General features: G+C 42.2%; 2 protein-coding genes across 4 annotated transcripts; one reads left to right on the forward strand and one right to left on the reverse strand.

The window, feature by feature from the left end:
* Positions 1-272: 272 nt before the first annotated feature.
* ppm1na (protein phosphatase, Mg2+/Mn2+ dependent, 1Na (putative)) lies at positions 273-7,203 on the reverse strand. The gene is made up of 6 exons (XM_030437919.1): positions 6,432-7,203; positions 4,777-5,348; positions 1,293-1,410; positions 1,082-1,196; positions 914-977; positions 273-457 (listed from the first exon to the last, which is right to left on the reverse strand). The coding sequence occupies exons 1-6, from the start codon at positions 6,826-6,828 to the stop codon at positions 425-427; spliced, it is 1,299 nt and encodes a 432-aa protein (XP_030293779.1). The 5' UTR covers positions 6,829-7,203; the 3' UTR covers positions 273-424.
* Positions 7,204-10,568: 3,365 nt separating this feature from the next.
* rtn2a (reticulon 2a) lies at positions 10,569-26,360 on the forward strand. Of its 3 annotated transcripts, XM_030392275.1 has the most exons (10): positions 10,569-10,745; positions 12,073-12,126; positions 12,770-13,333; positions 14,764-14,952; positions 19,308-19,515; positions 21,133-21,271; positions 23,762-23,831; positions 23,934-23,980; positions 24,071-24,129; positions 24,647-26,360. In XM_030392275.1, exons 1-10 carry the CDS (start codon positions 10,715-10,717, stop codon positions 24,720-24,722), a joined length of 1,437 nt encoding a protein of 478 aa, XP_030248135.1. In that variant the 5' UTR covers positions 10,569-10,714; the 3' UTR covers positions 24,723-26,360. The 3 variants fall into 3 exon arrangements, with proteins under 3 accessions (XP_030248135.1, XP_030248144.1, XP_030248152.1); XM_030392284.1 differs by lacking the exons at positions 10,569-10,745; positions 12,073-12,126; positions 12,770-13,333; positions 14,764-14,952 and adding an exon at positions 16,498-16,627; XM_030392292.1 differs by lacking the exons at positions 10,569-10,745; positions 12,073-12,126; positions 12,770-13,333; positions 14,764-14,952 and adding an exon at positions 16,805-16,957.
* The last annotated feature ends 1,469 nt before the right edge of the window (positions 26,361-27,829 follow it).

Here is a 27,829-nt window from a genome sequence, read left to right on the forward strand (position 1 = left end):
CAGTGCTATTTTGGGGAGTTTTGCGAGATTAATTGCTTTAGAATAAAGAATGTCAGATCATTTATTTCCACGTGTACAGTTTGTATATAGTATCGGCTACACAGTGAAGAAAAATGAGCAGCCTTACACAGAAGCCGCCAGCATGTGCAGATAATTCATCTTTCAGACACTTTACTGTTAAGTGTTATTAAATACTCCCTGTCGATAACAAGTAACGTAAACAGAGAATGCACTGTAGCATCAATATTGCAAAAGAAATGACACAGCAGGTGTTTGATTTGAAATGTTGCTTTAATGCACCTGAAAACAAACGCTCATGGAGAATATGTCACACAAATTCTTCCTTAGCTTGGTGCTCATCTAAAATGTAAAGTTTCCCTTTGAGCTGGTCTCAGTTGAGCCGGTGATGAGTCCCCCTTCTCTTTTAGTTTGAGTCCTCCTCCGATCCTTCGATGTCCTGAAATGCAACGAGACACATTGAATACTGAACAAGTATTTTACATACAGAAGAGCAACGTGTACTTTTACATCAGTTTAAAAATGAAAGCACACAACGTCAAGTTTAGTTTTCTTTCATGAGACATTCCTGAATATCTGCGTTACCCTCACTCTGAATGCAGACCAGGTGGTGGAGAATATGTATTAACTTTTTATTCACGTAATTCCTGCGTCTACAAATGATTTTCATCATCGATTTATTGGTCAATTATTTTTGCAATGAATCCACTTGGTGATTACGGTAAATTGAATATTTTGTTTTCTGATGTTTTAAAGACAAAATGATCACTTGATAAAAAGCAATATACAAATGAATTGGTAGTGACAATAATACAGCCATGGGAAACTGTATGGAGATTGTTTTGATGTGATCATTTCCTTGTATGTATTGACAGCCACACCAGTCACGTCTTACCATTGGCTCCTGAGATTTGATAATGGCGACGTGTTTCTGGTATGCAGAGATGATACAGTCTCGCCTGAAAACAGAGAAAATACAGTGGTATTATGTCAAAAGAAGTTGAAAATGTTTTCTTTCTTGCTTTTTTTGTTTGTTTGTTTGTTTGCTTGTGCTCGGACTCACTTGCTGGTGATGCCTCCTCCCGGTGGAAGTCCTGGCATCTCCTCCGCAGCCAGGAATTTGATGACGTACAAAAGGTCGGGGTCCTCCTCTCTGGACCTCATCATCTGGATGATTTCTGTGAGGCGAGAATCAAACTGGTTATACATGAAGAAGCTAACAGGAGTCTAGAGTGGAGAGTGTTTTGTTGTTGGGGTCTGGAGCGACTCTTTACCTTCCACTTTCGTATCGATATGTTGCTCCAGCTCTGCCTCCTTCTGCAGGGCCTCCGGAGTCACCTGGGGGGCGCCGGGGAAGCAGACGATGATGATGCTGATGTTATCCAGGCTGCCCTGTGGAGGGAGACAGAGCACAGACAGATCAGAGTTTGAGGTATTTACTCAAACTGACTTTTTCTCCATTACATTTCGTAGGGAAATAATGTGCTTTTTATTTCATTATTTCTTGCTTTTGATTAATTTATTTGGCATCTATAGTAACTGATCAGTTACTTTGCAGATTAATATTTGGTAAACCAATACTGAACATATACAGTAAGTGACGTGTTATCAAATGTTACACAGTACATTTAGCTACTTTTTTTTTTTAACTCCACCTCTCCCACGTGTTACATGAAAATACCACTAATATGTTAAGTCAGTAATTAATTGTAATACATGATGAAATAACTCATGCATGGGTCCTTTTTCCTGTATTATAACTGATATACTTCAGATACTTTGAGTACATTTTCTGCTAATACTTATACAATGTTTAAAAATTATTTTCTGGATTAATCATTAGTTATTTGGTCTATAAAATGCCAGTGTTTCCCAAGATGAAATCCTCAAATGTCTTCTTTTGTCCATGCCCAAACATATTCAGTTCATTATCATGGAGGAAGAAAGAAACCAGAAAATAATCCCATTTTAGAAGCTGGAATCAGATGATATTGATTTTTTTTCCTTACAACATTGCTTTAACCAATTAATTGATTATTTAAAATAGTTTGTGATTGATTCAATAGTTGACACAGTTCTGAGTAGTCAGTACCAGTACTTTAACTTAAATAAAGGATCTTAAACCTCTTCAGACCCTTGAAATAGACCTGTCTACTAAGAAAATAGCACTGAGGTCTGTGTCAGGTTGGATGGAGATATATTTTGGTCTGTACATGACATAAACCCCTTTATTATGTCACAGTTAAGTACCTAAAGATGTTGATATTCTGATTTTTTTTTTAAATCATTACTTAGTGTAGGCTTTGGAAAAATGCCCCTGATGATTTGAGTTAGACAGAAAACTCAGCTGGGCTGATATAAGCTGTTGCAGATAGATTGATCTCAATGTCAGTGTTTGCTGATAACTGATACAAAATTGCAGAAATGCCAAACTTCTTGTAGGTTTGAGGTCATTACAGACCATCTGTAACATGATTGCTTGTATGTTGTGTGTTCATCTTAAAAACAGCAATAAATAGTTATCAGATTATTTTTAACATCCACTGTTGGCTGGGCTATACTGTGAAGTCATTGCAGCTTTTCCACCCATCAGCCACGTTGGTTGTGACGTCAGAGGTGCGAGGCTCAGTGCGTCCTGGAACATGTAGTCTACAACAGCGCAGGACAGTAATAAGCCTTTTCAGGTAAGATAAATAGCAGCCCATCCAGCCGGGATAAAGACTCTGAGCCTGTCTATGGAGCAGTGACACAGAGCTGCCGTCGACAGACGCACATTCAGTCTTAATCCGAGCTGTGTGTAGCATTTCTCCCCTCCTATCCCGTGTCCCCGGGATGCTCTAATGCAGCTATTTATAGGGCGAGCGGAGGATTCGTCAGTGTTCAGACTGTCAGCTACTAACAAGCGCTAAGAAGACCTGCAGGAGAAATCCCCTTATGTAATTCGTCCTCACAGAGACCCTCCCCCCCGTGAACACCTGTCAGGATCTTTTAATGTAAAGTTTCCCATTCATAAATCCCCCCGCTGCGACGCCGTGTGTCGAAGAGCAATTCAGTGAACTGATTTTGCAGAAATGTGTAGAAGTTCCCTATTACTAAAGTAGATTAATTACTTTTTTCCATACATTTTTTTTTAATTGCTGCACTCTTATCTGTGCTTTTAGTCATTACGGAGATTAGAACCGTACTTAAAATCTGGAATGACTGCTCTGACGAACAATTAATAAAACACAAGTCGTATGTTTTGACTTTGTTGCCCTCGCGGTTTACGGCCAGATATTGAACCTCAACCTTTTTGCTGTCCTTTACAAGGTTCAATATGTAAGGAATTTAGTTTAAAAAAAACATTAAAAAAAACTAGCAGAAATTTTCTGAATAAGAAGAAATCTGAAGAAATAACAATGTTGACATTATGACTGCTACTTACTGTGTTGCAGAGATATTCACTGAGGTTAGCATGCTAACCAGCTAGCCCCGGCCCATCTCGGTCCAAAGCTCCCATTCTAGAAGTGTTACCACCAACACTCCCATGGGGCTCCGAGCCTGGACCGCTAGCTGCATGGCTAACTAAGATATCTAGCTAAGGGCAGCTACAGCTAGCAGCAGTTAGCTGTTACTCTGGTGATTTTTTGCCCTGTATTTTCTTTTTTGAGAATGACTTTGACAGGTGGCTAATTTTTACAAAGTTCCTGTTTGTGTTTTAACATTGAATACTTTTCTTGAAGCCTGTCGTTTTACACTGTGATCTCCCTCTGCAGGTAGAGTTCGTGCAGATTCGTGACATATTCGGGTGTTTGTATTTTCGATATTTGGAGCATCATTTTGAAAGCATTAGTTCTCATCCGTTAAAAAATTGAGATTTAAAAGTTCATTCTTGACCTTGAACACAGTCGTGGAGAAAACAATCTCACCACAAGTTCCATTACGTGGCTACATTGAGAGTTTCTAATCGTAACTGGTTTTAAATATTTTCACAAAGGAATGCTCCAGACCAGTTGCTAAATCAAACTTTGAGGGATAGCCAATCAAAGAAGTATTGTTGTGACGTTGGTTCTGAAACTCAGGTATTGATTGGCAGCACTGCATTGAAAAGTTACAAACGATAGTCATTCCTAGTCATAACAAACTGATTCAGATGCTTTTATACTCAGGTACTATCTTCTTCCTCACTTTTTCATCAAATTATTATTAGTAGTAGTGGAAGTAGGCTGTGTCTGATATCACCCACTCATGCCCTACTCCCTAGTCACTTCATAGGGAGTCCAACATAGTGGACTATATAGGAAGCTCATCGGCAGAAGGAAAATCGCACTTTCAGACACTACTGAGGCGCCGTTAATTACGTCACTGCTGTCGCGCAGTTGAAACATTAAATCCCGGAGATCAGCTCCCTCTCCGCTACCCCCATACGTTCGTCCGCAGCGCAGTGCAGTGCATGATGGTAAATATTGCTTGGTTAGTGACCATTGGTTGTATACTACTCTTGCGATACATTGTGGGATACTTTGCGTCCACCATATGGGGTATAATAATTCCCACTAGACATTCTGACAGCACTACAAAATGGCGTAGTCACTATGTAGTGCACTACATAGTGAGTAGTAGTGAGTAAGATGTAGTATTCCAGTCTGCTTGCCGTTCCTCCCTGGTGTAATATTTGAATGCCAAATCTGAAAGATCAACCTTGCAAGGGTTAAGAAATGTGTCTGTCAGTGTCAGAATCCTTTATCAAACTGTATTATTGTGTTGTTGACTTCTCACCTTATAGAGACAGAGGTCTATGACCTGGGCGCAAATCTCTCTCAGGTCATCGCACACCTGCAGCCGGCTGCGCACAAAGGCACACAGTTCCTCGTTACCGATGGCGTCCCACACACCGTCACACGCTAGAATGAGGAATTCATCTTCTGGCGTCCTCTCCAGCTCGTACACCTCGGGCTCTGGCGACACTAGCTGCTCCGTCTGCGGCCTCCAGTCCACCTCCTTGAAGTCAAAGTCACCCAGAGCTCTGGAAACGGCCAGCGAGCCATTGACCCTCTGCAGGGTCACCGAGCCTCCAGCGTTCTGGATGCGCTCTTTTTCTCTAGGGTTGAACGGCTTGTGGTCCTCCGTGTAGAAGACCACCTGGCCGTTGTGGCAGAGCAGGGTGCGGGAGTCCCCACAGTTAATAAAGTAAATGTAGCGTGGTGAGATCATGACAGCCGCCGCGGTGGAGCCGCTACGGTCCCAGTTGTCCTGGCGAGTCAGTTTGTGCATGTGGGTATCAATGTCCAGGAAGCCTTCACGGATGCCCTCCTTCACCTGCTCGGGGTCCTCGTTTGCTTTAACTCCACCTGTGGGAAATGAGGGGGAAAAGTTGTGATTTTTAAGATGTAAACCATACTGTGTAGTTTCTGATGCTGCCATATTTGTTCAGAGGCCAACACACATAAAACCAGATATCAAAATAAAGGGTAATATTGAAATGTGTTCACAGGTCTTGGGGATAACTAAGGCGTATGTTAAAAATAGTAGTAAAAAGTGTTCAATGGTTCCAGAGGGAGCTGCATGTAATCTGATAAATTGCATAGACCGATGTCATTGATGTAGGCAAGTTGTGTTGTGGGTAATGTAGGCACCAAGTTTTGAAAAGGAAGAAGAGTAAGTGGAATAATAAAGGCTATAGGAACCATACTAGGTCCAACACTGTTACAGGGGTGTAATGCAGGACAAGGGACTGGTATGCTTTTAACACCTGTTTTGTTCAAGAGTAATCTGGCCTTGATATGTTGCAGAGTTACAGACTAAAGATTACAGCCTGTAACTATGTAACATGTAATTATCATTGTTAATCTTCTCATATGGCGAACCAATCCTCTCTCAGCTCATAATGTTAAGTATAAAACTTTATATCTGCATGAATGAAAGCAGCTGAGTTTTGTTTTGATCACCAAAATGTGTCAGGCCAGTGAAGAAACACTCCACAATATCCAGGATTCATGTTTTTTCCAAGGCAATCTCACCATTTAACCAACTTTTACAATATTCTGATTTCACAAGACTCAAAGACTTTATTGTCACGTGCAGAGATAAACAAATTGTAACTGCAATGAAATTCTATGTTCACAATATCTCTACCTATTTAAAATATACTGGAAACATTAAGTTTGATAAGGAATTGTTAAAATATTACAATAATATAATATGTAGTACATATATTACATAACATTCATTTGTAAACAAAATAACTTACAGTAAGTAATACATTCTGAAGAGCTAGATGTCCTTATATAATTGAGTAGTCATCCAATTATCCAATTATCAACTGAAAGTGTTTTCGGTGCCACAGTGCGAGTGCTTAGAGACACGGATAGGCCTTTATTTTTAACCATCCTGGATTCTGAGATTAATCGTATTAGCCTGTACTTGTTCTGTACCTGTTGCCAGGATGTGATCCAGCAGGTTTTTGGAGCAGTACTGTGCCACCGTGGTGCCTGCGTGTCCATCAAACACTGCAAAGTATCCCCACTCTGTCAGCTCGCCTTTCAGCTGGGGCATGCAGGTGTGGGCATCCTCCATCTGAGCCCTCCAGCCCTGCATGCTCGCCACAGCATAGTTCATCCCTGAATCAGAACTCCCCTCCGACACCTGCTTCTCCAGGATGGGACGGTCCAGGTACGGGCTCGGCATCGAGTCGTCCTCGTCCAAACTGTCATCCTCGTCAGGCCTCGTCCCCCCTTTGAAAAAGAAGGTGACCATCTTCTCTGTCTCTCTGACAAGCTGCCGGAGAAAAGAGGGTACCTCCACATTACTGGCCCGCCTGGCTGTCCTCATCACCCCGCGGAGCCTGTGCTCAAGCTTCTTGCTCGACCTGGCAGCAGCTCGTCTCCTCCTGGTGGCCCTCCTCCGACCCTGCGTTTTCCGCAACAGGTCCAGCGCAACAGTTAAGTCGTGGCAGACCAAGCAGGTAAACAAAAAGTGACGGTAGATAAAAGAATGATCCCTTTAAATGGAAAACAAAATTGGTTTTCTGTTAAACAATTTTAGGGCCATTTTTGCATTCTTCAGCCTGCAGGTTGAATCTGTAAATCCTTCTTCTGTCCTTTTTTCTTTGACAGCAAGACCACAAGATGTTTTCCTCTCCTCTTTCCTTTCCTCTCTGTTGTCTGTTTCTACGTCACCCTCCTCCTGTTTACCCGTCCTGTATCAGCTCTGTGCCTCTATTGGCCAGTCTATTTTAATTCTGTTGATTTATCCCTCTGCTCTGACCCCGCCTACTGCCTCTCTTCGTCCGTCTGTGTAACACTGTGGGATAATCACCTGGCCTATGTCTGCACACATGCATGGATTTACGAGTACAAACACTTTACACAACACAGGGTGCTCTCGTAATCAGTCAAGATTTTATGTCTGAAACAAGGAATTGTGAATCCAAATGACTTAATTTTGTGTTTAATTCAGCTTTTTAGTTTGGGGTGATCACAATAGTGAAGTCAAAACACTGCACACCCTGCAGTTACAAGAGTTGACAACTCAACCGTGTGCCTCTGTCATTTTAAAGTCTGTTCTGAGGCTCTCCATCATATCACAAGGTCTTCATGAGCACACTTTACAAGCTTTTACGCTTTCATAAAGCTTGTTATAACCTCGGTATTACTATCACCATGGTAACCTGCTCCAGAGCCTCAAGGATCCAGACATGGACGCAGAGCTCACAATGAACTGAGAAGTTATAATGAGCAGTCAAGACAATAAAAACTTGAACTTTGTGTCAGTTTTCTTCTCGATGAGCAATTTTGAGCAGCAGCTTATAAGTCAATGTGGACGAGAACCCTAAAGTTAAAGTTTGAAGACTCAATTTCGCTGACTCAGCTATTATTCTATATCTCTGGGCTTACGGGGCTATCAGAAAGCTTGGCATTGCCATCACCATGATTACTAATGCTGTGTTGCTACCTGGCTCTGGAGACTAAAAGATTCTGACATGGAGACAGTTTACAATAAATTGAGAGCTAATAAAGAGCAATGAAGAGAATTTATGGGAGAAACTGCGAAATTGATGTGGGAAAAAGTTGAAGTGAATTTTTCCTCAATGAGTATATAGAATGAACTTACAGGGATTTATGAGTTTAATACAAACACAGATCTGTTACCAAAGAAGATCTTAGTACATCATGTATACGTGGGAACAGCCTCTCTGAAAGCTTAAAGTAACGTTACGTTCAATTAGCGTTACACACTCTGTCATACGTCATGCTGAATCTTGTGTCATCGTGTCACCCGAATGAAAGGTCTGTGTCATCTCCGGCTCATTATTATTAAGGTTGTCTGGAGTCTCTTCAAGGCTAATCTCATCCGTACGTCCAGACACCCAGAGCCTTCTCACAAAAGTGCCAATTGTGAAACGTGGGAGTATCCATGTAAACAAGGGTTAGGATTACAGTTTCACTTTAACCAGCCTAAACTGATCAACCTAAAGAAACAGCACCCACAATTGTGATTATAAAGTGAATTCATATTCGTATCGTTTGTTAAAGACAAAAGATCACCAACATGTCACAGTTTATTTGTTTGGCAGGATTTCTTCCACCATGTGCTCTCTGTCGGAGGGTCACATAGCACCTCAACTTATTTGAGTTTCTGTCATTTTCCAATGTTTTTTTTCATTAAGAAGCACTCTGTAATGAACATGTAAGAAATTAAATAAACTAGAAGACTAAAACAAGGTCAAACGTATGCTGACACACCTGCTCTGTGTGTGACTTGCTGATTCCTTGTTGTGCCTGCATGACTGCTGTGTGCCTTAATCTCATTACCTGCGCTGTATTTACAGGTTCTGACCCCGTTTTCCATGTTTGACCCTCTGACGTTTAATGACGTTAAAGACCATATATGTGTGATTATCCAGCGATAAGTAGGGCTAAGACTCGCCATCAGCTGATGTTGGTCTGTGATGGCAGTGTTTCAGGTGAAGTGTGTGTCAACCTTTACTATCCAGAAAAGACAACTCGGGAAGCGAATCCTCTAGTGGCTGGTATTTTCAGTTCCTCTCAATTTGGCATCAATGATAATGATGATGGTGATGATGATGATGATGGTGATGATGATGCCATTTCTTAAAGGATCAGGACCACAACGCCATTTATCATTTGTCTTGTCAGCCTGTCAAGTTATTTGTCAGTCTCATGTCTGTTATTCCCAAATTAAACATGTTGAGGTACAAGTTGAGTTATTATGACACCCTGGAACAAAAGTCTTCAATGTATCTAACTCGCTCCAACGCCAGCAACCTTTGAATTAAGTGTTAAACTTTAATGATGTAAACAGAGAAAAATTGTGTTGTCTTATTTAAGAGCTGGAACAACACACACCTCCGTCAAGGCCAATAGTCCACCCTTATGATGTGCAAAAATCTGCACGAACAACCAACAGTTGTTATGAAAAACTGCATGTTTGTAAGGAAGATAGTTTTGTTGGAGTCAAGTTTGCGCCTAGAACAACCAAATTAGTGTTATTATTTCAACGATATGCGTGTATTTACACTTTCATAGCCTCACATTAGTTTGAGAAAAAGATTGTTGTTGCAGTTGTCGTGTTTTGTATAAGCTCTCTCATGATTCCACTTTATATTTGGATGTAAATACTGTTACTCTGCTCTGGTTAAATAGGCCAAACATATATTAAATATTTAGATACATTTTTTATCTATGATTAAAACTGAAAACTTCATGCGTACGACTGACTTACACCATCGCTCAGCATTCAGTTACATCCTACTCTCTCCTTTTATAAAAGAAATATCTTTTTATCCCATATTTAAAAAATTACATCGCCTCGCTTTAAATTTCTTATGCTGTATTTGTTATTAATGTCTTTAAGGCCTTGTTGAAGATGAAGTGTGTTATACAGTATAGTATAAATCAAAGCAAAGAGGCCGGTGTGTGGAGGCATCAGCTACACAATGCTGCCCCCTGCTTTTCACAGCTGCACAGGCCTCAATTCCCTTTATAGAAAAAGCTTTTAGTTGACCCTGTACATTATTTATACTCCAGCTTTAAGGATGATTTAGGTGTGGTTTGTTTTTACAGGTACGATTTGTAAAACAGTCATATATCTTATATGTGAAATGGGGATGTGATGTATATCATCAAGACGTAACAAAGCTGACAAACCTTACAGTTCGTGTTGTTAAGCTATGCTCCTGACCGTCCTGCACATCCTCAAACTCATCCTTCTATGTGCATGTACTGTATAGGCTCATGTTGTACATTATTAATGACCCATTACTCCTTCTCTTACAGGCTGCTCCTATGAGATCCTCAGATGAAATCACATGGCGAGGGAGAGAGAGGGAGCGTCAGATCATCATCAATGAATGGGAGATGAGAACGAGCTCAGACAGACACAGGGACACACTCGTGCTTCTCTCCCTCCGCTGTGGTGTGCGTTACTCCCGCTGCAGTCATAAGGATGCGAGAGGAGATGAGGGGAGGAGGAGGAGGAGGAGGAGGAGGGAGGATGGTGGTGTGAGGCAGGCAGGGCGGGGCTGAGTTAGAGAGAGAGAGGGCGAGAGGAAGCTGCTCAACAGACGACCAAGAAACAGAGGGAGGAGGAGGTGGAAGAGAGGGAGTGTATCCACAGGACGTGAGTGCCGGCAGCTGAGGAGGAGGAGGAGGGGGGGCTTCCAGACTGGATGGGCCCAGCGATGCCTTGATGGAGTATGGGCCAGGTTTTAGGATTCTCCCACTGCCGTGAGTCTGCTTTTGTTCTGCTCTTTCCATCTGTGTGGGAGGTGTGCATGTGTTCCTCTCACTATACCATCGTCACGTATTCCAGCTCAGCATCTTTTCTCTTGCTAACTGCTGTGAGCATCATATGCATCGACTCCCCTCCTCTTCCTCCCCTCACTCTCCATTCCTCTCTGCTGCGCACACCCTCTATAAACACATGGCCGAATGGCTGGATGCAGAAGGAGAGCCGTTTTTGTTGTTGTTGTTGCCTCCCTTTGATTTGTAGGTGTTTTATGTGGTTGTGTGCGAGGAGGGCTCTGCAGGCAGGAATACAAGTTATTTCTCCCTAAAAAGCTTCTGTTGTGATGTCACATCTCTTTTACAAGATATCCTCTGCAGTTAAATTAAAGTGGTTTGTGGTGATTTGCATGTGTTCGTACAGCCACAGGAGAGATAATATGCTGCGTTCTGTGCTCAGCCTGGGATTGATTTATTGGCTAATGTCATGCTGGCTATCTAATGTAGTGAAGGCCTTTCACTGCTGCCAGTTTAGCTCTGTGGGGAGATGAGTCTGTATTCACTGACCTATAGAACGCAACTAAAACTGTCACGCTCCTCGATCTGGAATTGATATAAACCGAGCCTTATGTCTTTTTGCATAGCAGTTGGTATGTATTGATTAGCTTGGCGACAAATACTTCAGTGTGAGATACAATGGAGGAGTGTGCGGCTGTTACTGCTTTAAAAATGAATCATAACAAGGTACTGCAGGGCTTTCGTGTCGGGCTTGTAATGCTCTTAGTCATGTCACATCGGTACACTGACATCCAGTGTTTTGAGATGCACACGTGAAATGGTGGAAGAGATGGTTTAAACGTGCAGTATGTAGTTTTAGGGAAGACATTTGAATCAGAAGAGAAAAGATCTTTGCTGTCTGATTTTCTGTGCCTAAATAAATGTAATAAACAAACTCTTCCTTTTCATGACTGAATAAACAAACTGAACTTAAAGGACGACAGAACCTCATACTGTTTTACCTTTCTAGTTTCAAACAATGTTCTGGTGACCTTATCTTCTTTTCTTTAATTTTTGTTTATTCAGTTATGGAAAAAAAACCAGACATTTCTCAGTTTGTGTCATTACCTCATTAATGTTATTATCATTAAGAATCTGAGTTTGGATTTCTTCTACAAAACTACATAGGGCCCCTTTAACAGCATGTATAAACTACATGTTTATGTCTCTGAAATTGTTTTGCTACTGCATGGGTTTAAAGCACCAATAGTTATCATTTCTAACTGCATGTTTAGTGGTAGAATAAACTAAACTTGTGACTGTTTTCTTCCAGAGGAATATGGCTCTGTGGCGTCCACTCCAGACTCAACGCCTCCATGCACCGATGGTAAGGAAGCCAACACTTCCACTTAAAATCCATCCACTGGGAGATTCTGTCACACAATTAGATTAGACTTGTATGTCCGGAGACAGAAGAGTTAGGTTAATTGTGGGCTTTAGATTGCATTTGAATGTTAACGTGAATGGTTGATGAATGGGCGACTGGCCCCCCTACAGCCCTCCAAAGGATAAGCAGTTATAGAGATTATATAATAGTTACAGAGATTCCTGCTTCCTGTCAGCCTTTCTTTTGAACCTAACATTAGAAGAATACAGCTGAGCACCTCCCTCACCTCAAAAAACACAAGCACTGAGGATCCACGGGCAGACACACAGGAAGGTTTTGATCACAGCCACGTTTTGGAAGCAGAGACATTTGTGGATTTATCAAAGAGGATTTCATTCTTTTTAGAAGTCACACCTTTTTTTCTCCCAGACATCAAGTGACACACCTGGCTGCTTTCATATGACAAAATCACTGTCCTTGTACGACACTGAGCTAATAAACACACTGTTAGCTGCTCTATAGATGAATAAACTGATGAGTGTTGTAAAAATTGCTCCTCTGCTATTTTCTTTCTTTGTCTGATGTCTGCATGTCACTCTCTGCGTTCTGGTGACCACATTTGTTTGTTTTTGTCTCCATTCAGGCGGAAACGAGGAGTCCGAGATGTGCGAGCTGCAAACAGCCAGGGAATGGTCTGACGACGATGAGGGGGGAGACGGGGATCCAGATGACGACGAGGGACTGGCGTCGTCCCCGTCCATCTGGGGCACCCCGCGTCAGAACTCCTTTGAGCTGACTTTCTCTTACATCGCCATCGCCGAGCCCGAGGCGGTGGGAGCCTCGCGTCACCTCCGTGACCGACGCAGGGCCGGCTCTCGGGGAAGCCGCACTCCTTTGATCCGCACGGACACCCTGGAGACACTGTTAGACTCCCCCGATGTAGACTGGGACCCTCAAGCCTTTCTCAGTCGAGAGGAAGAATCGGAGAGGAGTGAGCAGGAGAGGATGGCTAGCGCAGCGGTGAGGAGGGAGCAGCACAGACAAACTGAGACTATCACAATCCAGCCCTCTCCCCAAAATCTGGACCCGGACACTCAGGAGAGGGACGCAGCAGCCCAAAGAGAGGAGACGCCGAGCAGTCTGGCTGTCCAGCATCCCTCTCCGTCCCCATCTTCCCAGCATCAGAGCCCCTCACAGATACTTCAGGGTGAGAAACAGGGGGAATGTGTGAAGAGGTTGATTTATTACATATAGAAAGATGCCCCAACACAAAGACTACTTATTGACCTAGTGATAGCTCACAGCAAATTAAATCTCAATATGCTCAAGAGGCACGTGAATCTCAAGTAGGCTACGAAGTTCAGTAGATGATTTACAGCTCTGTACTTCCCTCAGACATCAGCATGAACCTTTCTTACATTTAACTACTTGAATGAACCTCTTAGCTGAGCTGCCATCGATTCTGGCTGTCGGCTGTCACCTGCTTAAATTTGAAATAATAGGCTGTGTAGTTGTAGGATGTGTTCACATGGCTGTTTGCAGTCTTCATTGTTGCTGAGAGGTTTCCACATTTGAACACATTTGATAGTTCACCGAGGTCTGTGGGTGTGCTCAGTTCAAGTCAGGCTATGCTTCAAAGATTGATCACTAAAAAAACGCGTGTCCACCCTTCTTCTTACCGCTTGTAACTCTTCCTCATTCCACCTCCCTGTCTGCAATGTGCCAGCGGCTGGTTAAATAGTCTGACTTATGATGATCTTAAATGTCTTTTCTTGAGGCAGAGGCAACTAGGATAAATGATATTTTTATCACAATGCCTCAGGGGTCTTTGGAATCTCACCACACCCTCTGTCCTTCAGCCATCACATTAGGATGGATCCAGAAAGAGACGTACGGCAGCTTGAGGTACGACCACCCCTCTGCCGTGGTTTCAAAAAGAACATTTACCAGTTTTGACAAGAAATGACTACATATGTGATCGGTGGCCAAAAGCAAGTGGGCCTCTATTGAAACTGAAAATGGCCCAGAGGCAGTTTATGATCTTTCGGTGTGGCAATGTAATAAAAATGTAGCTATTAAATCCTAAACAAAAGCTTGTGTCACACCTGCAAAAACAGATCATAAAAGTGCAACAAATAACACATACCACGTGTGATTTTTTTGGAAACATGAAGGTAAAAAGCAGTCCGCCTTTTCCTACAGTCCATACTTATGAAAAGAAATGATGACTAATGCTATCTGCTAATTTTAGAGCAGTTACAGCTGCATCGTTAGAATAATGGAAGGAGCCCAGCCTACTAATTATCAGCCTCGTCAGAGTGGAAGACTTAATTTTGACAGATTATCATACTCCAATATGATGCAGCCAAAAATGCTGACATGCTCCTAATATCTTCCCTGTATAATTTCCTCCACAGCAACATCCAGCTCATGAAAATGATGAAAAGTGAAAAAAGACAAAGATTTACAATATTATCAGACTCTCACAACAAGCGCCATATTTCCCAGGATGCTTCATCCTGAAGAGTTTCTGTAAGAAAAGTGCTAAACGTGGGAAAACATGTTCTCAGCTGTCTGTCCAGCAAAGTCAGCGGTGATGTCACCTTGATAGTGACATCATCTTCTCTTTCCAAGCAGCAACTTCACCGACCCCTGAGCCAGAGTCTCCCGTCGCCATGGAAACCATTTCAGTCAAGCTGCTCACATCTGTGCGACCCAGAGGCCCAGCTGCCATCGGTCTAAACTCTCAGGAACAGCTGGTCAGCGATCACTGGTTTTCGGCACTCAACCTGTCAGAGGACCCGGCAGTTTGCACCCACATCGCAGGTACAAGACTCGCACCTTTCAATCTCCTTCTACTTCCCTCATGTCTCTATGCCTTTGTCTCACTGCTGAGCAAGATTCTTTCCATGAGCCCGTTAATCGATGCTTTGAATGAAGAAAATATCAGATTTCAGCACGAACGTCCACGAGCAGGCGGACAAAGATAGTCGTCGTCCCCCCTCCCCTCATTGTTACCCTCTCTTGGGGATTTCAGGAATGATTTGCTAATTGTGGGGAGTGCATTCCTGGCATTCGCACAGATTTTGGACACCATCACCAGCTGATGTCAGAACGTGTCACCGTTTGACACACACACACACACACACACACATACACGCACACACACACACACAGACAGGCAAAGACAGGTGCACGTGTGTGTGTGCAGTTTCTTTTATAAGCAGGTTTGTTAGCACTTAAGGAGCGAATGAGAGAAAGAGTGAGCACAAGATAACATCCTGTCTTCCAACTTGATGGCATTTTAAGTGGACCTCCAGTCAGAGTGAAGCTTAGTCTTATTTTAGTGGTAGGCGGAGGGGGGGTGCTGAAACCACTGATTAATGGTTGGTCGGGCTGATGACAGAGTTTAGGGTGTCCTGAATAAATAGCACACATGCATGAATCTGAGCTTCATGTTTCTCCTGGTTTTATTACATGTTTTAGGGGCCGCGCATCAAACCCCATTGCTTTTTTTGGCAACTGAATTGTGTCTCTCAAAAACTATAAAAAAAACAAAATAAAATGGTTTTAAATTTGTGGTCATATTTTACACTTTGATCAAACTGTTTCTTGATATTTCAAGGTGTTGTTTCAACAACATTTAACATTTGAAAACCTTCCATTGCGATGCAAATGTTTGGCAAAACAACATGTAAGATATCCCGAAGTGTATTTTTTCCATTTGTAATGTAACTCATATATCATATCAGCACAATGATAACAAAACAAATTTGTTGGACATGCAAAGGATTTAAAATTTTTAGAAATGCATGTGTTTTTAGGGGGTTAACACATGTACACATACTGCAACTTGTTTAGGTAAACTGATCAAGCAAGTCTTTAACTGGACTCCAGACGTTTGAATCACTACCTGCACCTCCAAGTTTTGCGGCAATTCAAACATTCTGTCAGATTATATTGCATTGCTTTATTACCAAGCATACAACCCCCCTTTTTTAAAGATTTTACAATAACATACGCTTTATTTTCCGCATCTTCACTCAAAGAAGTGCGAGAGTCAAGCCCTCACCCCTTCATTATCAGTCATGGTTGCACAGAAAGGTTTGGCTTGTTACATAACAGAAATTAAACCCTGACTCTCCTGTTTCAGGTGCTGGATCGCACACAAATGTGAACCCTTTCTGACCTTTACCAAGGAATCCCATGAATTCATTATGTGCCACAGTGAACTGTTGCTTAAATCAAGACGTTTTAAGAGTATTGTGTGATTGTGTTGTGAATCATCCCTTTACGTGTGAAGCTCTCGGGAGTCTTGAAGAGCGGTGGGCGGTGCTGTGAACAAGATTATTTTGGGCTGTCAGGCCTTTGGACTGCTGAGCGAGCAGGGGGGAGGCCAAAAACAGCTCAGAGGGGCGAGGGGGAGCACAGCGGGACAGAGACAGGGTGACAGAGGGTGTGAGGGCAAATACTGGAGCAGACACCGAAATGGCCAGCAAAGGTGAGACCTTCGGCTTAGAGAGAAAAGGGGATAATTCAGGCAGCCCATCTATGCAGACAATGTTTAGGTATTCGTTTACAGCTGTGACCTGAATGTATAGAGTCGTGTTTGATTTCACTGAGAGGAGAGACGCTGTAGATTCAAATCTGAATGGGTGGAGACCATTTGTAGCCTCTAGTAGTCGACTGACGAGCTTTGTGACTTTGTTGTATTGGTGAGAGAGCCGGACTATCGAGGGACTGAAGGTGGGAATTTAGCAGATTCTTCTCGCTTCTCTTTGATCATTTCACAAGAAGAGCCTCCGGAGGCGGCAGCTCCTGTCAGCTAGAGGTGTGTTTGTCTTTCAACTGATGAGCTGTTCAGATGTAGCAGGGTAGCCTCCGTATCAGTGGTCTGTATTTGAACTAGCGACAGCCATTCAAATGAGTATTTACTGTCCTGTTGCGGGATGCTTTTTGCAGATAATAATTCTGCTGGCTGGTTTCACTTACATCTGACAGTTTCCTCTTCGCAGCTGGCAACAGCAGAGACATTTCACACTTAGTACGATGAGATTTCCTGGACACATGTGATTAAGCTTACAGGACCTGAGTCACATGAAATGGATGTTGATGGTAAAATGAGATGACGTTGAGCCAAAGTGTGAATGAGTCATGTGATATATGTTCTTATCAGTTGATTGGCCGGATTGCTTAATTGGATCATGGACACCTTTATACAATCACTCACTCGCTGCTAATTTATAAAAAAGGTAACTGACGGTAGTCGAACACATGGTGGAGAGTAAATGCTACTGAGTAATGATTGCCTCCTAATTCAGGGCAATAATTACTCACTGATTGCTGTTGAAGTATGTTTATGTCAATACAGTTGAAGGCAATTGAAAGATAAATATCGGAGCCCCCCATAAGGACTCCTAAAGGCTGAAATATTTACTACATCCAATAAGGAAGTGTTAGTGTGTGAAGTGTTAGAACATACAGCATGTTTTCCCCCTCATGTTACAGGTAGCGGCAGTTTATGATACGTATATGACACCTATGTTGTTTTTAGTTTAGTTAGTTAAACAAATGCTTTATAATAACTTCACCGTACGCTCATATGTGTCCATTAAATGCAAAGCTGAAGTGAGCTGTCAGTTACGGGGGGTTACTGGGGGCAAACAGCTAGCCTGGCTCTGTCTGGCCGCGACCAAAGTCCTCCTACTACCACTGATAAAGCTCACGCATTAATTTCTCATCACGTTTATTTGATATCACTGTAAATATGTCTAGAAATGCCTGACAACCAGCGGGCACTCCAGGAAGTCACTGCACCTGGCCAAGAAACATAACCTCCCCCCGACATTTTACAATGTGATAGAATGTCTCAATTCATGAGCTTAAAAGGTGCCGGTAGACAGATTTGATTAGCTAAAAGAGAGGGCTAGGTTAGCTGGTTCCCCCTTTTAAAGTATGTATGCTAAGCTAAGCTATCTAGCTTCCACGTTAATAAGAGAGTGCAGTGCTTGGTGCCGCTGGATATTTGCTCCTCCTCAGTCTGTTTGGAAAATCCTAAACGATTATTCCCAGATTAGATGCTTTCCGTTCACCAGTGTTGGTTTCTTTTCTGTTCTATGAAATGAGTCTTTTACCCTGACACCATGTCCCAGGATGATAGCAACACAAACAAACGCTTTGCACAGGTGTGTTCCAGGGGCATCATGGGTATTAATTGTTTGCTGTAATGCTTATAAATAACCCACCTGCTGTGAGTGCAATCTATTCAAAGAGGCTTAGCACTGAATGACAAGCACAAAGCTCGTCTTACAGTGCTGCACCGCACAACATACCCTGTAATTACACAGCACTGTGGACTGTCTGCCATAGTTTTTAGTTATGTGGTTGTCCACAGGTTTTTACATTAAACTGTATGTTAAAAGCTGTCCACTCTTGTGACTCTGTGGACGCCTCAGTCTCCACAGCAGCTGTTGCTGGGTGACAGAGAGAGACACCACCGGGGCGTGGAAGAAGTGCTGCTGACGGCCTGACGTGTGCCGGCAGGTGTTGCGAAAGGGCTGCGTTTAAATTCTGCCCGACCGCTTGCCTCCCTCTTTCATCTGAGGGGCTAAATTTAGCCAGAGCCGGAGCCTGACGTGTCCTCGTCGCTGCTGCGTGTGTGCTCGCTCATGCTGGAGGCTGGAGGTCCTTCTTCTCTGCCTCATGTCTCCCCCTTCCACTTCTTTGGCCTCCCTTCCCTTTCCTATCGCCGTGTCGGAACTACTGTCTCTTCCTGCCACTCTTCCTCTCTCCAGTTCCCCTTGAAAAATGAAAGGGCTTTTGGAGGGGCTGGAGGCGGAGTGAGGATGCTGCAGCTGCTGTGTGAAAGGCAGAAGGACGCAGTAACTCATAATGATGTCAGCTAAAAAATGATAATCCAGCTTGCAGCCAGCATTTCTGAGACTTGTAAATGCATGTGGGGATTTAAACAGTACTGGCCGTGTATTAATAATTCTCTAGACAAGTTCAAGTCTCTAAATCTGCAATTACATCCCGATTCAAATGTCTGATAATCAGTCTATATTGTCTCAACCATCCCCTGTACATTTCGCCAGTTGTTTTCTTACTCTGCACCTTGTTATTTCTCCATGCTTTCTACTGTTTCTACATCACTTTCATCCTCTCTCCTCCTTGCGTTTCAGTGATGGACCTGATCTACTGGAAGGAGACGGAGCGGACGGGCATGGTGCTGACGGGGTTAGTGGTCGGCCTGCTGTCCCTGTTCCAGCTCAGCATCATCACCGTGATCTCCACGGTCTCCCTCGCCGTCATGTGCTTCACCATCTCAGTGCGCATCTACTACCAACTCCTCTACGTCCTCAGCTGGGGCGACGGAGAGCACCCCTTCAAGTAAGAACGAGGACAGCGGGCGAGACAGGGGAAAAGACAAAAGGCCACAACAGAGAGATGACGACTCGCCCCATTCAGTCACAGCGTATAAACACCTGCAGTGAATTCAGCCGGAGGCTTTTTCAGTCCTATTCCAATTTTCTCTGTTTTATCAAGAATATTTGTTTCTGTTAACATAACAGGGGTTGAGTTGAGGCAGTTAGATTATCAAAACATTAAGGCTCATGGCATAATATGCTGTTGACAGTGTTTGTGTGCTTGTACACAAACATATTTTAGTGATTGAGTTTTCTTTATAATAGAAAACTTTAGTACTAATTGATAAGTGATAACTCTATGAAATGACAGCTGCATGGACTAAATTGATAATAAAAGAGTCATGGTAAGCCTCTGGACACTGACAGGCCTGGGGCTGTCATGAATTAAATTATAAATTCAAATTTGATTGAAATGAGCCTTCGATTTTAATAATCGAAATCGAGAGTGGCATCAGCGCTTTTGTTTCTATTTTATAATTCTATATAAAGTAGCACTTAACGTATCATTTGATGAAAGTTTTTCCTTCACATTGAGTCGATGTGAATAAATTAAATAACTCCATATGTAATGTATTACTTTTATGTCAAAAACTTGAAAGATTGCAGACTTAAGTTGTTTTATTTATCCACATTGTCTCAACGTGATTGAAATACATTAAGTGATATATTTTACATAGAAATTATGTAATAGAATTAGAAGGAAATTTAACGGCATCTCCGTAGCGTTGCACTTGATACTGTGGAGCCTATCCTTTTTAAATAATTTTAAAATGTAAATGACAGTGATTTAAAACAAATTGTAAATTGAAGACCTTAAAAATCAAATCAAAATGTGGATCTACAGAATCGTGACACTCCTGTGATTGACAGGAGTGAGTAAGTAACTAAATAAAACTTTATTCATTAAGTATCTTTTTGAACACAGGTCACAAAGTGCAATGCGTTAACATCCATACAAAAATAGAAAATTCAGATACTGAGTGGAAGGCGCATGCAAGAACGAAATAAACATTCAGAAGTCCAAACAAATGCACATGAACACAGAAAACATACAACACCCAGAGCAATCCTTGAAGTCATAGAAAAGCTTGTTTTTTCAAACACTCAACGGACTCAGCTAATGAGGAAGGAGGTCGTTTCAAAGTCTGGGTGGTGCCCAGCGGTGTCTGGCTTTGGTAGCACAGAAATACAGGCAGGTGCTAAGCCATGTAGTGCCTTTAAGGTGATTAAAAGAATCTTAAAATCAATCCTGAAGTTCACTGGCAGCCGATGCAGTGAGGCTAAATTAAGAGTGACATGAGATCTACGGTCAGTCCTGGTGGTGAGCCGCGCTGCTGCATTTTTGACAAACCTAAGTCGTGCAACGGCAGTTTGACTAAACTTACTGAATAAGATATTTGACTCCTGTAACTTGACTAAAGTTTGACTTTTGAAATGTTGAGAAGAAAAAAACTGTATTGAACCAAAAACAGGAAACACCACACAGTGTTGAGAATAAGTGTCTCCATCTTTTCTTTCTTTTTCAGCCTCATATTTTCTGCACCTCATGTCCTCTATTTGTTGTCTCACTCCCTCTCAGGTCGTACTTGGACCTGGATATCAGTCTCAGTGGAGAGGAGGTCGACCGTTACATGCGGAGAGCCATCGTCATGTTTCTGTCTGCTGTCGACACACTGAAGGGGCTCCTTTTTGTCAAAAACGTTGTCGAGTCACTTAAGGTGAGCTAAACTAGCAAATTAAGTCTTACTGTGTGTGTGTGTGTGTGTGTGTGTGTGTGTGTGTGCGTGTGTGCGCGCTCTTCAGTCTCTCATTCTCTTAATGACCTGATCTCGATGATTTTGCTCCATCCTGTCCAGATGTTCTCCTCCTCATTAACTCAGACGTCAGTCCATCTCTGCGGTCTTACATTTTGCTCCATCATTTGTCATTCGTCATCTCACTCCATCCATCATTGGAGATGACATCGCCATGCCAACCATCTCATCTCATTATGCTAACTCAGAGCTGAAGTCCCTGCTCCCTAAATTAGGGGCAATATCACAGACGGCAACTGTCAGCCCCAATGACATATTTTTGGTAATAATGTGGAGAGGAATCAGTCCCTTTGGAAAAAATATTTTAATTGAATTGGAACTAACAGCATAAAAATGAGGTGACCTGCCTCGCTCCTCTTATGTACCCTCTTATCCGGCCTCTGGGTACGCCTCGCTTGCTAACACATCCAATGCATCATGTTATATGTGATAGTCACAGACATATAGACACCCCACACTTTTCACTTAAACAGTGCTTACATGCACATGTTTTTTAACCCAGACTTGTTATAAGACAGTCTGGATTTAATACTGAAACCTCTGTATGACCAAATGAGACCATCAGTGAGAAGATTGGCTATTTTTAAATTGTTATTATAGTTATTCTTAATGCCTGTCCCAGGGTCAGATTCTGCGTCCTTATCTGTGTCGGGCAAGCCATAAAAAAATGTTTCCAGAGTGCCGAGGATTAAATGAGGGGTCTCTGACGCTGCTCTGTAGTCTGGTGATACGGGACTGCGGCAAAGTTTTATTTGTTTCACCATCATCATATTACAGTTATTAATCCTACATAGCCACAAACAGATACATCACCTCATCACCATGCATCCTGCAAACAGCTGTGCTTAAAAAAGGAAAACAGCGTTAAAAATATGAGTCTTTGTTTTTCACCGCTTCTAAACAAATCCATGTGCCAACCAGATTAAGACCTTTGTAATAGGAAGCTCTGGTTCTCATACGGCTCTTGTCCACAGAGGGCGCCAGAGTCGAAGCGAAACGATAATAGCAGCTGTTTTAAATGTCTCTTAGCTGGGGTGGTGAAGCGAGGCAGTTCTTAATCACAGGATTGGTTGTTCCATCTCTGACTCCTCGTGTTTAAGTACACAAACTGGACAGAAGGAGTATTAAAGGACTTTGAACACATTTTAACATACTACACACAAATATGAATGGACAAAGCAATGCTAATACATACTGTAGGTTTAAGCAGTTAAGCACAGTTAAAAAAAAGTGCAGGTACATTGCGCACAAACCTCATACAAAGTGTATGATAATGTCATATCATCCCATCAATACCGGCATCCAAAGAAAGAATATATCGAACACTAGTCACCATAAAAAGTAAGGACCAGTGTACTTGTACAGTGTACATTCATTGTTACATCGTGTCAGATATCCTGTTAACAATGTGATCGATGTAAATGCAGCAAATTACTGACAACTTTTCTATAAAAATATGTTTTGGATGTGTTTAAAAACATTCTCTTTCTGTTAGTTAAAAACAGCTGACAGCACAAGTGGTAAAAAAAGATCTTACAAGTTAACTTGAGCCAAAAAAAACCTGCAAAACCAATAAATATTCCATGATAAATGAAAAAGAAATACGATAAACTACTAAATATGACATGATTGTGACATGATACTTTAGAATTCAGTCGAATTGATCAATAATCGTGCACATTTCCGTCAGCGGCTACAGACACTTGCTTCATGTGATCATTACTATATAAGGACAGGTGGTACTGATGCAGCACTGACCACGCGTCGGTACCAACCATCACTTTTTCAGCGCGGTACGTAATCTTCTCAGATGTCAGTGTAAACTGTTGCGGATCAGACCCCGGCAGGACTCGGTGCGGTTCATCCCTAATGTAATTTTGGCATTTCACTAATTAACAGCAGCCGTTTGTGAGCAGACAGAGTTAACACGTTTACAGTAAATGTTGAGTCAGTGTGAGCTGAGCCCCGGAGACCTCCAAAGTCTCAACCCTGACCTGGCCGGTATGTGACATGACACACAGGAGGAGGTATGTACGGAGAGACGCCCCGAGATTCTCTTTCCAGTACGAGACAGGGGTGTCCCATATCAGGGCAGCTGTAGACGTGTCACTGTGAGATATAAGAGGAAACGCCGACGGCCATATTGGGAGTCTCGCACTTGGAGCTATTTCTTTTTCTCGTCGAGGAGGAAATGATGTCAGTATGGGTCGTTTCATGGAGTCACGTGATTGATATCCATGCAGGGAATTATGCACCACTGCAGCAGGATTTACTGCTTCATACAAGAATGAAATTGAAACCACGTGGAGCACTGCTGATGGATTTTTGCTTGACATCAGCACAAATCATTGATGGGAGGTACACTGACTCTCTCTCTGCTGCTGTTCCTCGTAGCTCCTGGTTCTGATGTACCTTGTGACGTACCTGGGACAACTGTGCAATGGCCTTACTCTGCTCATCATAAGTAAGAAACACACATTTCCTGGTGGAAACATATGTTGGAAATCTATCAAGAGGCTGTACGGCTGTCACGTTAACTACTTTACCTTATTTCTTTCTCCTCCAGGTGTGATTGCTGTCTTTTCTCTGCCTCTTTTATACCAACGACGCCAGGTAGTTCTCCAAATGTGTTCTTTGTACCGCCGCTTCCTTCAACGCTTCCTTTTATCCTTTAACTCTTCCTGTAATACTGTCATTTCACAGGAGGAGGTGGACAGCTTTGTTGAGAAAATCCAGGCCAAATTTGACAACATCAAGGACATGTGAGTATGGCGCCATCTTCTGGAATAATGTTGCCATCAGCACAGGTTTACTGGCATTTTGTTACTGACGCAGTTAAGTACGGCGGCCCTGCAAGCTGAATGTACTGCAACCAAAGAAAACACACAGCTATAGATAAAAGACAGGCAAGTGTTTCCAGGGGACCCTAAAACGTGATGAACCACACATGTAAAATGAAATTGTACTGCTGAGATATCTAAATCCAAATCTTTACCTTATCCTAGTGATTATTTTGCAGAAAAACCATATAACTCTTGAAACCGATGATGATGCAACAAATAGGTGCTGGTTGTGCAAAATAACGTCTACCTGAGCAAATAATGGGAAAAAAGATCTAGGATTTCTAGTCCTTAGTGCTGTTGGACAGCTGCTTTTGTTTTCCGGCTCATATGAGACTTTAAATTAACATTTGTTCATCTGAAATTTGTTTGACAGTTACTCGTCATCTAAAATGTCATCTTCCTGGTATCACAGATTCTTCTGTTTCTCTTTCTACAGCTTTAAAAGACTTGCCCAGGGTGGTGGCCCTCCTCCTGACCCAACTCCCGGCGGCGCCAAACCCAAAAACCAGTAAACACTGATGGACAAGGACTTATAGAGAAGCTCCCGGAGTCACAGGCTGTCACTCAGATGTCTTACCCAGCAGTCTGTGCTCGAAAACTCCAGAGAAGTTGAGCTCCAGAGACTGGGGAAGGGAAGGGAGATTATTTAAACGGACAATGACGAGGATCACGCATGGTACTTTATACTCTAACTGTATCTAGGTTATGGGGTTGGAGGTTTGGGGCTTGGGTTCAAATATAATCGAGGTTCATGAATCGCGGATGAGACTCTCGCTGCTGACGTCACAGATGGGAAGATGCGACGACGCAGCGTCACGTATGTGACCATTTTTGGAAGTAATGTTTTTATTATGTAAAAAATGACTCAAGAAGTGTCTTTGACGGTTGAGAGCTGTAGTCCAAATGAGACGAGATGCTGCAGCCAGGAGAAGTTCCACACCGACAGGGGAGCGAGGTGTTAAGGTGATTGAAGTGAGGAGACAAAAAAACAGGGCTGATCATTGATTCATGGCAGCATAAAACTGGCAATTAAGGGTGCATGTGTCAGCACATGCTCTTCTCTGAATGCATATTCATTCTCATGTGGTTTATCTGTGTGTATGCAAGTGTGTGAGAGTGTGTGTGTGCTTGCGTGTGTGTGTGTGTGTAATTCCTGACATACATCTCGCTGAAACGAAAACCTAAAAGCAATTAAAGTCACGTTTCTTCTTTATTTTCTACAATGTTCTGTTTTTTTTTCTCATCCACACGGCTGCACACTTTCATTCACACCGATCGTTCGTTTGATTTTTACATTTCTGGTCACATTTTTTCATTCCACTTCATCGCTTACATGCGGACGAGGATTATGGCCACTGGGGGGGGGAAAAAAAGGTTTTAATTAAAGTCAGAGAAAAAAAAAAGAATCATGTCTTTTTTTCTCAAAATTCAGATTTTTGAGAAAAAATTCTGAGAAAAAAGTCCAAATTTTCTCACGTCACTTCATTGCTTACATACAGAAGGGAATTGATTAGGTTCTGACTTTTTTTTAATCACAGTTCTGACTTTAATCTCATAATTTTGATTTCTGTGAAAAATGGCAAAACTTGCATTTTGGTCTTTTTGTTTTTATTTTTGACAGTGGCCCTAATCGTCCTCTGTACTTCCACCACTGGGTGTCATTCATTGATGCAAGTGTGAAGCATAATAATGAGAACGATTACGATAGATTCTTCTGCTGGGAGTTCAGTAATTACGAGGTATCATAAAACGAATGAAATCATTCAACAGGAAGTTGACGGGAGGCACTTAGGGTGTCCGTGTTCGCTTCAGCTTTGGGTGGACTAATGATACGAAAAGATGCTTTCGGACTGATATCATCTCTCAGTGTGATGTGAGGGAATGCGAGAGTGAAATACAGCAGGTGCCTTTTCTAACTGCAGGTTACAGTGCATGATCTGATTCACAGTACTTACATATGCTGACGACAGCTTACTTCTCCTGTAATAACAAACCACCCATCATTTCCGCCAACCATCGCCTTCCTGAGAGTGGAGCTGTGTACGTGTACAGTACTCGTGTGATAGTACGTGTGTGCCATGATCAAGGTATCTTATACAGAATTGTAAGTAGAACAATTTTAGGAATAATAAAAATCATTCAGGATGCTCTCTGCAGCTCGCAAGTCCACATCTCCCTTTAGCGCTCGCTCTTAAAGCTCTCACCAAAACGTGTCTGTTTCTATGCCTTATCGTCGCATCATGTACCTGCGTGTGTGTGTGTTGCACTCAAAGGTTTGTTATGTTGACAGACACCATCCATGACACCTGTTAGCCTTAGACATCATGTGCTGCTTCGCCTCGGACACACGCCGGCCTCCTGTAGCAGTTTTCTTTCTTATGTCCTGGGATTCTTCCAAGGATAACGACAAAGGGCGATGACAGTGAAATGAAAGGCGCAAATTTTCTTACCTATCTACGCGGCATGGTATCTACGAAAACCTTTCATTCTCTGAGATCTGTCGTGTCGAGCTATATCTGTAGTCGAACTGTTCATTTTTCGTAGAACTGTCTCACTAAGTCTAGACTCCCCACATGCTTAGGTTTTTCTATATACTCGCTGCGTGGATGACAGCTAAATGAAATCCCAAACAGGAAAGTTAACTTTTAGTTTAGATCGTTACATGCATTACATTAGTACACTGATCATTTTGTATTCTTGAAAATAACTAGAGTTTTAATCTTGGAAAAATAAAACACACTGAAAAGATAAAAACAAGCGTAATGTGGCTTTTTCAGACGGATGTTCAGTGTGTTAGAGACTGGACAGACGTGACACGGACTGATAATGAAAAACAAATTTATACAAATTGTACACAGCGGATCTTCAACCTTGACCCTCAGAGATGTCTTTAAATTGACGGAGATTGATAGTCTACATTAGATTAAAGGATGTTCTGCTAAAAGTAAGGTTGTGTTCCAGGTTAAGGGTGTTTCTGTAACTCCTCCTTCATTTTTTTTATCTTATCTCAACATGGACACATAAAGTTAAGTTGGTGCATATTTGCCAGTGGTGGAGTGGAACTAATTATATTTACTCAAGTACACAAGTTTAAAGTTCTTGCACTTTACTTTACTTTACTTCTTTTCATGCACACATGTCAGAAGGAAATATTGTACTTTATACTTCACTGCATTTATGATATTACTACATTGCAGATAGTACAGCAAGAAGATTCATTTTAAAATGATTTGATTAACTTTTTTTACATTAACATTTAGGGTCATTTAGCAGACGCTTTTGTCCAAAGAAACCTACAGTAATTCATGCATATATTCATACACTGATGGTGGTGGCTGCCATGCAAGGTGCTGACCGGCACATCAGGAGCAGTTTGAGGTTCAGTATCTTGCCGAAGGACACTTCGACATGCAGACCAGGGGAATCGAACAAGCGACCTTTTGAAAACAAGATGCTGGCTCTACCCCTGAACCACAGCCACTCAAGTGAAAAACATTTTCATGGTTCCAACTTCTCAGATTTGAAGATTTGTTTCTTCCCCCTGCATTTATTTTCAATATTCAACCCTCATGCCCTCTTCAGGCATTTTTGTACATTTTTCTCAATGTTTTTTTTTTTT

This window comes from Sparus aurata, chromosome 2 (assembly GCF_900880675.1).
Source record: "Sparus aurata chromosome 2, fSpaAur1.1, whole genome shotgun sequence".
NCBI lineage: Eukaryota > Metazoa > Chordata > Actinopteri > Spariformes > Sparidae > Sparus > Sparus aurata.